Genomic DNA, 12,918 nt, shown 5'->3' on the forward strand with positions numbered 1-12,918 from the left:
GGGTGTGGTAGGGGTGTGACTAGATGGCTCAAGTCTGAAACTGTGTGTCACAATATCAGAGGGTTTTTTTCTCCGCAGCTGCCATTTCTCTCCTGTCTCCTCAACCCCATTCTTCCCCATCCTAAATGCCACCTTGGTATTGTTCTACTGGAGAGAAGCAGCATTTTCAGAGATGGGGGATTTATTTTTATCACACAGCTGGTCTGCCAAAGGTCACATAATTTGGCAATGTTCCCAGTGGTTAAAAATTAATTTCTCCTTATTAATACAACCAAGGTCCCCTAGGATCGGAGCTCAGCCTTATCTAAACTTGACAGCTTCCTAAACCTTTAGAAGATGCTTTCTCCTGGAGGGCCAGCCAGGCTACAAGGCCACTGTGTCCTGGAATCCAACCCCACTGAATCCTGTTAGGTAATGAGACCATAAAGCCTTCAGCCATTTCTCATCGAAGCAGATAAAGCTTTGAAAAAGGCTGTAGGCTCTCTAGGACAAACTTCTGCAATACCAGGAATGGGTTAATTAAAAAAAAAAAAAGTGAATGCCTTACCTGGAAGGAACCATACAAAGACTAACTTCCAGGGATCAAACACAAATCTGACACTCAAAGAGGGTGCCTCAAAGCTTATCCAGTGGCAAGTGATGGTCAGATGATAAAATACTTCAAATATGTTAATGATACTACAAACTACTGCCCAGATGTCACTTTTCAAGTCTTTTCTCGTCAGTGCAAGAAATTAAAAAGATATCATGCTTCTGCTCCATCTTTTAAAAAAGTAAAGTCTCATCTCTATTTCCTAAAGTCTTCCCAAACTGGACTTTGGGGGAATATATTCTGAAAACTCTTTACCAATGAACCTGGCTCTGAATTCTGTCAACTCAGAACTGTCTCACACTTGGATCACTCAAAGTCAGCCCCTTCTCTTGACTGCTTTAATGAGCAGTTGAGTCAAATGAAAAACACCAGACAGGGTCCTCAGAACCATCCAGTCTATGGTGTCTCTCCCCACTGATCCCCGGGGGGCCTCTCCCCAACTGTTATTTGCTTTCATGCCTCATTGCATATGAATTGGCATTTGGACTCCTAGACTCGACTACACTGTGAGGATAGGAACTGACCTTTTGGGTGCAGAATATGAACTATACATTCAACAGCAGGAGATGAGAGCCATTTGGTAGACAGCAGGAGTCCTGTCTGGATAGCCTGGGGTTCTAGTCACTGCAGCCTTCCAACATTTCATTTTGCCAGTTGGGTGCTCTGTGGCTTAATCTGAGGGCTCCACGGCATGACATGAAAAGTCCAGACCTGCGGTGCTGCCTGGGCATACACAATTCTACCAGGCACAACTTGGACAAGAAGCAGCTTGCCCTGGAGCCCTCATGGGGAGCTCTTCTCTTTCCACTGTTTTGCACTGTGTGCTCTGTTGGCAACTGGCACTAGCTTCACTACCTCCAGTGGCTGCTTATGGGATAAAGTTGACTGGGTACCCACTGAATGTGGGCACAGGACCAGTCCCCAGAGCCTAGAGCAGGCCGTCTGTGCCGAATCCAGGAGTTTATAGATCTGCCTGCAAAATTTTATGCCTGCCCACAGCCATCCCGCAATTCGGGGAGACAGGCTAAAAAGGAAACCCTCTTCAAACTCTTATCCGGAGCCTAGACTGCCGTTGCTTCTCTTTCAGGATTTGTTTGAACCAGACCTGTCTCCCACAGCTAATTTACACTTCTTATCTGATCATCCAGTCCAGACGGAAGGTTGAATTGACTGCGTTTGCCAGTGTCCGTGGCAATGGTGTTAAAACTCAAGCACGGATCAAAGCTCTCCAGGCAAGGGGCGGGCGGGCGGGGTGGGGGGGGGTGAGGTAGGGGAGGGGCGGTTTTTGGTTACAGGGTCCGGGCTCTTTTGGCCCCAAGCAGTGTGTCCCGGAGGTGCGGAAACGTTAGGGCTGGGAGTGCCACTATCTGAAGAAACCCATTGTCAGGGCCTGATGATTTCCTGAGCAAAACCCCGTCCCCCGCTGACCACGAGATTAAGTCCAGCAAAGGGGAGTTTCGCGGCCAGGCGCTGACCGGGAATGGCTAGCGCCAGGGGGCTCTCCTCTCCGTCTGAAACCGAAAGGAAGGGAGGTGGTGAGAGGGAGGCGAGTGGTGAGCACACGCCAGTAAACCAGAGCGCCGATCTCCTCCCATTCCAGAGAAATTCAACCGGAGCCGCAGAAGCGGTGACACGGTTTAGCCAGATCCCCTAAGCTTGGCCCGGAAAGCTGATTCCCACCCCCATACCGCAGAGGTTCCCGGAGGGGCGAGCGGTTCATTCCACCCCACCACCCCCGCCAGCCACTGGACATTAGCTTTGTAGATGACCCCCACCCAGCCGCCGGGCGCCGGGGACCTGGTGGGAAAAACGGAGGTGCTCTAGTCCCAGGCGAAGGCTGGGGGCAGCCGTTTAATCGCAGCTCGCCCCGCCTCCATTAACTTCTGTTGATATTAAAGAGAAATCAATCAGTGAAAATGAAGCACTGGCCGTGAATATTTCTTTTTCCCTAGCGGAAAAGCAAAGAGCGAGATGGCGGGGGAGGGGAGGCGGAACTCGCCGGCGACTGCAGAGGTTTCTCCCAGGCGGAGAACCGCAGCGGCGACTTAACTTTCTGGCAATGGGCAGCGTTGAGGAAATGCCGCAAGCTTCTCCCTGGAGGTGTCCTTAGTCAGGAGGGGGAGGGGACAAGGCTGCAGGAGCTGGAGGCGGCCCACTTAGCCCAGGCTTGAGCTTCGGTTTTGCTTTCGCTGGGAATATTTTTGCCTAATAGAATGTTTATGGATCGCTCGGCTCTGTTTCTGCTGCGTAGCCCAAACAAATCGATGCGGCGTTAGAGACAGCGCGGGGTAGGGGGGAGGCTGGGGGGCCACCACGTCCCTACCACGTGGAATGCCCGCGCGCCGCGTGCTCTTCACCTGTTCGCGCGCACCCGCGGGCGCCCGGCGCGCAGCGCTACTAGAGGCCGCGCAAGTTGCTCGCATTCCCGCGGCTCAAGCTGCCTCCTTTGCGCCTCCAACCTCCGCTCCGAATCCCACCCAGTCTTCCCGCCACCCAGCTCGTCCAGCGCTCGGGCCCCCAGCCCCTCAAAGCCGGCTCTCTGGGGGCAGCAGGGGTAATGCAGCGTAAAGTGGAGTGCGCGAGGCAGGAGGGGGCGCTCCGGGCAGGGCCCTCCGAGCGGCCCCGAGTCCCCGAGCCGGGGCAGGAGGGAGACAGGCGGCCGGCGGCGCTGCGATCTGGCAAGGCGACCGGCGTGGCAAGGACAGGGGGAGCCTGGTGCGCGACGCCCACTGGGCTGCGCCTCCCAGCCGCCCGCCAGTGCAAGAGGCAGCCCGCCGTGGCCACGAGGTTATTTCCTCACTTGCTCCCCGGCACGGACCCCTCCCGGCCGGCGCGCACCGGGTGAGTCAGAGGTCTAGCTGGGCCTCGCCCTTTGCCACCCGCTGCCGGCTCCCCCGGTGCCAGTCCGCTGCTCCGACGAAAAGCCGGAACGGCCCGCGGCTTGCGATCGCCTTTTCGGGTGAGGGAGAATACCCACCCCGGGCGGGTCCCAGCTCCGCGTCCCATCAGGAGGTCCCACCCTGGGTCCGAGGCTGCCTGAGGCCTCACAGAGGGCGACCAGCCAGCCCTGCGCTCCGCGCCTCTGGGCTTCTCTAGAAGTGACGCAGCGCGGCCCGGGGCTGGGGTGGGAGGGGGCTCTGCAGAGAGCGCGGAAGGCAGGTGGCAGAGCGAGAGTGGGTTTGAGCGGACGTCGCACACACACGTACACACTCCGCGCAGTGCTCGGGGACAGATGTCAGAACATCTGGGGTAGGAGATGGCCCCCGAGTCTTTACTACCCCTCCCGCCCCTCAGAAGCTGAAGTTGTGTGTGTGTGTGTGTGTGTGTGTGTGTGTGTGCGCGCGCGCGCCGGTGTGTGCGCCAGTGTGCGCGCGCTCGCGCGCCGGGGCCTACCAGTGTCCGTGCCTGAATACATAATGTACCGTGGGCATCCTCACCGCGCGCGCACGCGGGCACACACACACACACATATACACACAGCGAATCACACAAACATATATAATTTATGCAGCTTTCAGGTCTGTGGGAGGTAATTTAATTTCGCTTCGAGCTGGGAACTTAGAATTAAGGCAACAGGGAATGAGGAGCCACAGGAAATCTCCCCAAGTGGGACCTGCACCCATCTCTTTGATACGATTTTCAGTTGCTTTGAAGACCAGTTATGGCAGAGAAGACGCAGCAAACGTGTGGATTTGGATAACAAGGGCATTCGCGCATCTTTCTCCCCCTTAAATAAACACCCAAGCTTCGAGTGGGGTGCGTGCCAGTGCTGGGGAGTGAGAATCAGAGTCCCGGGCTCCCCCAGCGGGCTCCCACTAGCCCGCTGTGATGGGGGAGGGCCCGGGAGGCTGCAAGGGGTTAGTGCTATCGCTGCAGTGGCAGACTTCGAAGTGCCTGCGGGTAAGGGCACTTCAGGAAGGCTTTTCCTCCTCTCTTTCTTTTCCCCATTTCCTCCCGGGATGGCTTCCCCACTCTCAATCACCTGTAGCAGCTTTTAAGAGTTTTGTCAGACTGCAGACACTGCTGTCAGAGGGGAGAGAGGCTCACCCGGGAGAGAGGTATGCGGAAGCAAGAACATGCCCCACTGGATTCCCTGGAACCAGCCCTTCTCAGAGAGTGTGCCCCTAGCTCACAAATACTGGCCCCAGACTGTTCTGGGCCTTGCAGTACTTATCTCTGCAGTCTGTCCACGCACCCTTTTTGGCAGTGGTTGAAAACAAATTCCACTCAAAAGTTTCTGACCACTTCACAAGAATGAGAGACCTTTGAGGGCCACATAGTTTGTGTTATCTAATAATAATTTTTAAAAGAACACATGATTTACTTCCCCAGAAAATACAGCAGGAAAGAGAGCTGAATGACCAAACGCCTTGGTTGCCAGAAGCGCCCAGCCCCAAGCCCCTAGCTCCGCCACAAGACAACTTGCTCCATCACCCTAAGCCCAATGATCCTGAGGCTCATCCACACATTCTGCAAACAATCTACAGCACTGGAAAACCCAAACTAGACTCTTATAGTTCCCAAGCCCTTCAGTTAACATTGCTCAATGTAGCTAAGGGGAGGGAACGCAAATGATTTATATTTCACTGGCTAGGTTGAAGAAACTCAAGGGAGATGTGTTCTGCTTCAAGACAGGGAAAAAAAATTCCCCAAAACTGTAATGCAAAAGCTTTGTAGTATTTTTAAACCTTTGATTCAGTCCATATGTGACATCTGAACACCGCCAAATTCTGTCTATGTTTCAAAACACACACACACACTCACACACTCCTAGCAGGAGAGAAAAGTTGGGTTTTAGCAGCGGTGGTGGTGTAGGGAGAGCCGGCTGGGATCTCTCTCTAAATTATTCAGTATTGAGAGATCTTCCTTCTTTGCCATTGCGTGTGGCCCCCTGCATTAGCAGTTGCTTTTAAAGGTAAAGGCATATTGAAATGAATAGAAAAAACAAAAACCAACAACTTTCAGGGGCTTACCTGGTTGGCCTCTCACTTCATGTCCTGAAAAGTAGAGAGCTAAGAAAATCCAGGTGAGAGGAAACATATCCATTTTGGAGAAGGAAGCTTTCTCCAGAGCTGTTTTTGTAGAGTTCTTGTTTAATTACAAGTCTTTGTATTTTTCTCTCTCTAATGTTCTTCCTTACAGTGTCCTCTGCAAAGGTTTCTACAGGTCAGTGTTTCCCTCCTAGGTCCTGGCGGCCCGTCTTCACCTTTATTCTTGCTGGATCCCCACCTCACCAGGAGGAGGGTAGCTCTTCAAATTAGCAAAGAGGGAGCAAGCCGGGAAGAGAGGACGGGTTTCCTCTCTTAAAAACAAAACGCATCTATGCCCTCTCCAGTTCCTCAAAGTATCATTTCCTTTATCCTACAACATCACGAGTATTTCCCGTAAGCCAAGCGTAAAAAAAAAGGAAAAAATAATAAAAATAAAAGCCAAGACTTGCCTTGGGCATCACACGGCCCCCAGGCAGCTGTGTGATCTCAGAGGCGTAAACTGACACATCCCCCGGCACTCGGGACCGACACGCTGGTGGAGGCACAGAACGCCCGACGGCCCGAGCGGGAGGCGGCCACCCAGCTCTTGCCCTCACCGGGTTCCTCTAGCGGGAGCCTCCCCCAAAGGCTACACCCGCTTGGCCAGCCTCAAGAGGGGAGTCTGAGGAAGGAAGCTGCTGCTGCGGCGGCTGCTGGTGCGGCGGCGGCGGCGGCGGCGCCGGCTGGGATCGCCTGGGAGCGAGCGAGCCCCTCTCCGAGTTCGCTCGCGCCCGCCCTCACCTCCACCTCGCCTAGCGCCTTGCTGAGTGTCTGCGCGTCTGAGGATGTGCTGGGGGCGGGCTGCGGGCTGCTGCCTTGCTCGCGTTCTCTGCTTCCCCTCCGGCTCCCCCCTGCCTTTTCAGGCCGAGCAGCGGGTGGATGTCAGAGCCGCGGCAGAGCTATCCGATTACGCGCCGGCTCAGGGCCCGCCCCTTCTGTGTTCCTGATTAAAGAGGCAGCCGCGGAGACGCGCGGCGAAGAGGAGAGCGTGGCGGCACCCGGCTCGGGCGGGGCAGCGGCGGTTTTCCTCTTGGCCGCGGCCGGATCAAAGTTAAGGCAGCTCCCACCCGGCCACCACTCTCCCACCCTGGGCACCTCCGCGCCTGGCTGCGCCGGGCCGCCCGTGCGTAATGCCCTGGAGAAGGAGAGCCCCCGGGCACCTCCAGGGCGCGCTGCCTTTGGCCGCCTGGCCCCCGCCCGAGGAAGACTCCGCGGGGAATGGAGGAAATTCTTGTTCTCCCCCGATTCCCCGACTCTCGTGCCACACACGTAGAACCCAACACAATGCCACGCGCAATGGCGTTACAAGAGGAGTTGGGTGGCGTACGGTGTTTGCAGTAGGGAGGCAGGCGGCAGCTCAGCCATGCGTTCGCACAGGCAGCAGTGCGTGGCGGCGACACACACGGTCAGCCCCGGCTGAATAAAACCCCAAACACTCCCTGCGTTTACTACTCGGATCCTTTGTTGTGTCCCAAACATACTCCTCTCCTCTCTGGGTGAGGATGTAATTTTCCCTGCGCTCCTAACTTGTAACTGTCAGAAGAAGAGGAAAGACATTCTTCAAAGAAATTTTTCAGGTAATAAAATTGGATTCTCCAAAAAAAGTCCAGGTGCATGAAGGTTTCTCGAAATGCTACTGTAACTACTTCTATTCACACTTCCCCATGGAAATGTGGACACAACGCCCAGAGAAAGAAAACAGCATTATGCCAACTATTTTTAAATGGAGGCGTGAAGCCTGTTTAGAGGGAGCCTGGAGCTAACAGTTGGGAAAACACTTGTATCTTTGTTTCTAAGGATGGCTTTGTGGATTCAAACTGTCTTGCTTCACTAGGCACCTATTACTACATTATCATAAAGACTCTTAACAGGAACAGTCTAAATAACACTTGGCATATACCTTTTCTGCCACTCTGCAGATTAAGAAAAATAAAGTTTCAGTGACAAGAAACACACACGCATCTGACTATCCCATTTATTTCTTTGCTTGTGCTTGTGGATTCTTCTGGGTGGTTTTCCTCCTTATCTGGACTTGCCATTAGCTTTGTTTATCACTTTTAGTGTTTGAAAAATCTGTAACTCCCACTTAACTGTTATTTACACTGAGATAACCAAAACAAAATTGAATCAGAAGCCATTTGCAAATAGTTGAGCCAAGCCGTGCAAGGATTTTACAGCGCTGTGTAGATCCACTGGCTGCATATCACACTGTTAATCTTAGATGCCTGGTTTGAAAGGGCATTTAACCGAGACCTGGTGAGTTTTTCCAGTGAGCATGTTCCCTGGCGGGCCTAAACACTACCTCTCATTCCTTTCATTTTCTCTCTCTCTCTCTCCTGTCCTTCTTTCCCGCCTTCCTTCCTGGCCTTGAGAGCACATCCGTATTATTAAAAACTCCAAGTTTACTTTTTTTCCTGTTTAAATGTCAGTTGAAAAGAAAGACCACTGCTTCCCAGTATTTAATGGAGTAAAGAGGCAGTCTGGATTTTGAAACTTAATTGGAGATCTCGGCTTCTATCATTGCCAAGGTACTAACTTAAGGACAAATAACATTATCTACAGTGACACAGGTTTAATAAAGAGAGTCATTTAGGATCACCTCCCCACCACCAACCAATCTAGCAAGTGCTGAACATGGAAGAATTCTGTTTCTGAGAACATTATAGTCAGAGTTCAGGTGAAGGGGAGACAAAGAAAAAGTAAACTGAAGCCCATTGGGAAACCATAAGAAGGAAACTCTGGACTTCTGCTCTCAGGTTCTCAGGGTTGGAGGTCCCTATCTGGGTCTTGGTCTGGTAGGGAGAAGGGTCAGTTTCAGTGTTCCATTCCTGGACGTGATTCCCAGCATCATGGATTTTAATTTTTCAGAGGAGTCATTAAGAAGGAGCTAACTTACTTCCTGGGAGTCCTCAGTATGACTGTGGCAAGAGTTCTAATCAGTCCACTTGAGTCAAGTCCTGATTTCCTGCGGTTGGGTAGAGGGTGAGTCTTCGGTTCAGAGCCCTGGGGACTCCCAGCGGCCAGACCATTTTGAATCCTCTAGGGGGCAGCACTCAATAAATAATGGTAACAGTACCTGCAGTAGCACTTCTGGTGGTGCTTTCACTTCCAGGAGCTCACAGCCCTTTAAGATCAGACCAGGGAAGATTTAGACTGAGACCAGATCTCCCCCAGCCCACTCTGAACAAGAGCCCATGGACTCAGGGGGACTTAGAATTGCTTTAATTCAGGACTTCCAAGAACTCTGGGGACTAAACACAAATCCCACCTGTGCCCTATGGAAAATGAATCTTTACGGAAATTCTCCAGAATGGGACTGGCTCAGACCTGCCAGCCCCAGTTTTTGTCTAGACTGGAATCTCAGGGGTTTGGCTACAATTGGTTTGGTTTCGACCAGAGGTGCAGGTGTGAGGAGCCAGGCACCGTCCTTTTCATTATTTTGTGAGTCCATATCTTTCACTCCTGTGAGTCCCATAGAGAAGCCTGCCTACTAAAGACGAGTAGCATGGACAGAAACAATGGGCTAGTTGACAGAAACACTGAACTGACTAGAAAACAGCTAACTAGTGAAGTCGAGATTCCTGGCAGAATCACTGACTCACCTAGGACGTTTTACATCATTATCCTTCATTGTGAAATAATAATAGATAATCCCATGCTACGTTCCATTCCTTTGACAAGGAGGGATGTGGGGAACATAAAACAGGTTTGTAAAAGATGCTAAGAGAAAGCTGTAACCTAGTCACACCCCTGTGGAAAGATGGGCATTTCCAGCTCGACAGTCCCAACCCAAGGTTACGTCAGAATCACCTAGGGAAAGTGGTAAAAATTCAGATCCCTGGGCAGCATCCTCCTGCAGATCAGATGCCTTGGGTTTGGGAATCTGTATTTTTAACACATGTTTCAGGTGATTCTGATGTAGATGTTCATCAGGCCAGAATTGAGAACCTCTGTTCTGAGACACTGTGTTTGCACATAACCTTTGATATATGCCCTTCCATTGAAGGACCCCCGGACAAGTATTTCTTCACTTTTCCTCTCCAGGAACTTTTCAGATAGGGAGCAGATGTTTCAAGTATCTGGGAAAAGCCCCTAAGAACATGTCCCTTAAAATGCCAGAGTGGTGGTGTTTCCAGGTTTACCTTGTAACATTTATTTAGAAGTGACAGCAAAGAGCCTTTTGAAAACACCAAGAACCTCACCTCATGGGTGCGAGAGGTTTGCAAAAACATGTTCCAAGTGCCAGCTGGCGGGGTTTATGGAGCTGGATCCAGCCCTTTCACCACCCACCCACTCAACCATTGGTTGTTACTAGAGGTTTGTTTCAGGTGTGGTTTTCCATCTGTGTTTATTGCTGTGTGCTTATTAAATGCTCGTGGAAGCATGACTACGCAGGAGGTATGCAAGCAAGTAAGACATTGGGGGCTTGCCTCCTGGGAACACAAGATCTAAGAGTTCCAGAAGTTTCATGCTTCCACAATAGATACCACCTGTCACACGGTGCTTCCCCTTATCTGAGCCCTGACATTGACAAGCTCTCACCCGGAAAGAGGGAGATAGGAGACATAATTGCATCTTAATCTATAATTCACTACACTGCCCTAGTTAATGTTTAGCTGCATCTGTCTCAGAGGCAAAGCTTCAGTTAAAATGGAATAGGTCTTCATTTTTTATTCCCTTTTGTTTGAAGCTGAGGTCCAGGTTTCTGGTCAATAGGGTTTTTTCCTACTCTTTAAACAATCAACACCACCTCACAGTTTCTATGTGATATTATTTTTGGTGGGTTTCCAGAATCCTCGCAGATTTCCATAAAGTACTGAGATCTCCTTCACTCTAAACTGTGTGTGTCTCTCATCTCTTTCTCAGACACAGACACTAGATCAGGTAGCAGGGAGACGTGTGAGTGAAAAAAACCCAAAAACGAGTGAAACGTGCAAAATTCATCCAAACATCCCTGAAATCCTTGGCAAAGAAAACTAAAGAAGTCATAATGCTCTCTCTACTCTGTTTGGTTTAAGCATGAGGCAGCTCTTCCTCTGCTACACTCATTTTTATACAATTTGAGGCACCTGTGCTTCAAAAAGGACCCTGTCAACCCTTCACTTTATTACTCTTTTTTTTTTTTTTTTCGCGGTACGGGGGCCTCTTACTGTTGTGGCCTCTCCCGTTGCGGAGCACAGGCTCTGGACGCACAGGCTCCGGATGCACAGGCTCAGCAGCCATGGCTCACGGGTCCAGCCACTCCGTGGCATGTGGGATCTTCCCGGACCGGGGCACGAACCTGTGTCCCCTGCATCGGCAGGCAGACTCTCAACCACTGCGTCACCAGGGAAGCCCCAACCCTTCACTTTAAAGCAGCATTCTCCAGTACAACTTTCTGCAATGAAGGAGGTATCTGTGCTCTTTGCCTGGCTATTAGACATTTGAAATATGCCTGGTGTGACTGATAACTGAATTTTAAGTTGTTTTTAATTTTATTAAAAAATTTTAATTTCCTAGCTTCTCAAAAAAAAAAAAAAAGGAGATTCTACATGAGTTTAAGGGTTATTGAACATATTGGACAGCTCAGGTTTAGATAATCAAAAGACCAGAGCAGGAGATTACCCGTAGAAGCCCTAGAAATTCATACCTTTGTTCTCTGAGACTACCTCACTTGTTCACCCAAAAGGGAACCCCAGTATCAGCAGAGATATCATTTGAAAATGTATGGTGTCTGTTTGGCGAGGAAGAGAAGGGCTGGCTTGTATTATATGTGCCCCTTCTCTGCTCTCTTTCCAGAGCACACACCAGGGATCAGCGCCTTCACGGTGCTCCAGGCTCTTGGACTCAGCTCCAGCCCTCAGTGGAGAGAAGCAGGTTGGGGCAGCAGAAACCTGAGGTCAGGGCAGATGGGCCTTAGGTCTCCCCCACCCTTGAAAAATCTGATAACCAATTTGGAACCAGTTTCCTCACATGTAGAATGAAAGGGTTGGTTTGAATGACTTCCATCCCTTTTCAGTTTTGTATTTTGGCTTGGGATCTTCCTGGACTTCATCCTCATTCATGAATTTAAAGCTAGTTTTAGTCTTAATTTCATAGACAGATCAGTAATTGAAATTGATAACCTTTTATCCCACAAGAAGATGTAAATGCATGGATGGAGCTTAACTGGATATTCCATTTTCATAGTATTTATATTGGGTATCTTTTCCCAAAGAGAAAGTAAGTATGTTAGGCATCTTGGCAGGGTTTTCAGAGGAGACATTTTTGGATTTTTGGACAAAAGCCTTTCCTAGCCCCTAAAAAAATACAGATTCTTCTTGACAATCACAAACACAGGCCAAGAACTTATTTGTAACTTCGTGGCATTTATAGGTGATGTGATGGGAAATTTTAGGGTTATGATCTGAAATTTTTTACCAGTAAGGAAAATCGTATTTTGAGCTGAGGATTCCCATTCTCTCACTAAATTCATAGACTAAAATTCCTGGAAACGTGCATCCTGCATCCATGAGTGTGCATTCCTTTTCCTTCCTTCACATGCATAGCTACACTCTTAAAGTCCCACTGATTTGTCAGGTTTTTTTGGTGTTTTTGTTTTTGTTTTTTCGGTTATTGCTGTTTTCAGATTTGTAACTTGTGACTTAAGGTGCCTTAATTAGACATCTACATGTCAGGTGATTGTTACATTATGATGGCAATAGTTGCTAATTTGAGCGTGAAAGTCGTGACAGAAAGGCAAGTGTCAGGGAGCTGACCTTTTGCTATTGAGGATACTCCAGGGTGGGTTAATTCACACCCACCATAGTCATTAGTTCCCACTCTCCTACTTCATATTTACTCTCATGCAGTTTACTGAGCTGCCAATCAACTCTTAGTTTCCGGATGAGATCCCTGATGGGGAGGAGGATTGGAATGATGCTTGCTTTCTGCAGGGACCAAGAAATGATTTGTAGAGGTTGTCTCCTTTTCCATCTCCAGACTTGGATTCTGTTTATTTTCTAAACTTAAAAAAGAGAATAAGTAATACATGTACATCATTTTAAAAATTTCAAGGGCTTCCCTGGTGGCGCAGTGGTTGAGAGTCTGCCTGCTGATGCAGGGGACACGGGTTCGTGCCCCGGTGTGGGAAGATCCCACATGCCGCAGAGCGGCTGGGCCCGTGAGCCATGGCTGCTGAGCCTGCACGTCCGGAGCCTGTACTCCGCAACGGGAGAGGCCACAACAGTGAGAGGCCCGCGTACCGCAAAAAAAAAAAAAAAAAAAATTCAAGCCAAATGTATTCAATGAAAACTTAAACTTTCCTCCCACCCTGTC

At 50.1% G+C, this 12,918-nt stretch overlaps 1 protein-coding gene across 6 annotated transcripts in view; it reads right to left on the bottom strand.

Moving 5' to 3' along the window:
* NRP2 (neuropilin 2) overlaps nucleotides 1-5,653 on the bottom strand; it is a gene marked incomplete at its 3' end in the record, with an annotated part of 112,660 nt that extends 107,007 nt beyond the window's left edge. For all 6 annotated transcript variants that reach the window (XM_079710464.1, XM_079710462.1, XM_079710463.1 and 3 more), the window contains exon 1: nucleotides 5,566-5,653. In XM_079710464.1, the coding sequence (XP_079566590.1) occupies nucleotides 5,566-5,638 (73 nt within the window). In that variant the 5' untranslated portion in view covers nucleotides 5,639-5,653. The remainder of the gene's footprint in view (nucleotides 1-5,565) is intronic.
* Between the last annotated feature and the right edge of the window lie 7,265 nt (nucleotides 5,654-12,918).

This window comes from Hyperoodon ampullatus, assembly GCF_949752795.1.
Source record: "Hyperoodon ampullatus genome assembly, chromosome: 8".
Lineage (NCBI taxonomy): Eukaryota > Metazoa > Chordata > Mammalia > Artiodactyla > Ziphiidae > Hyperoodon > Hyperoodon ampullatus.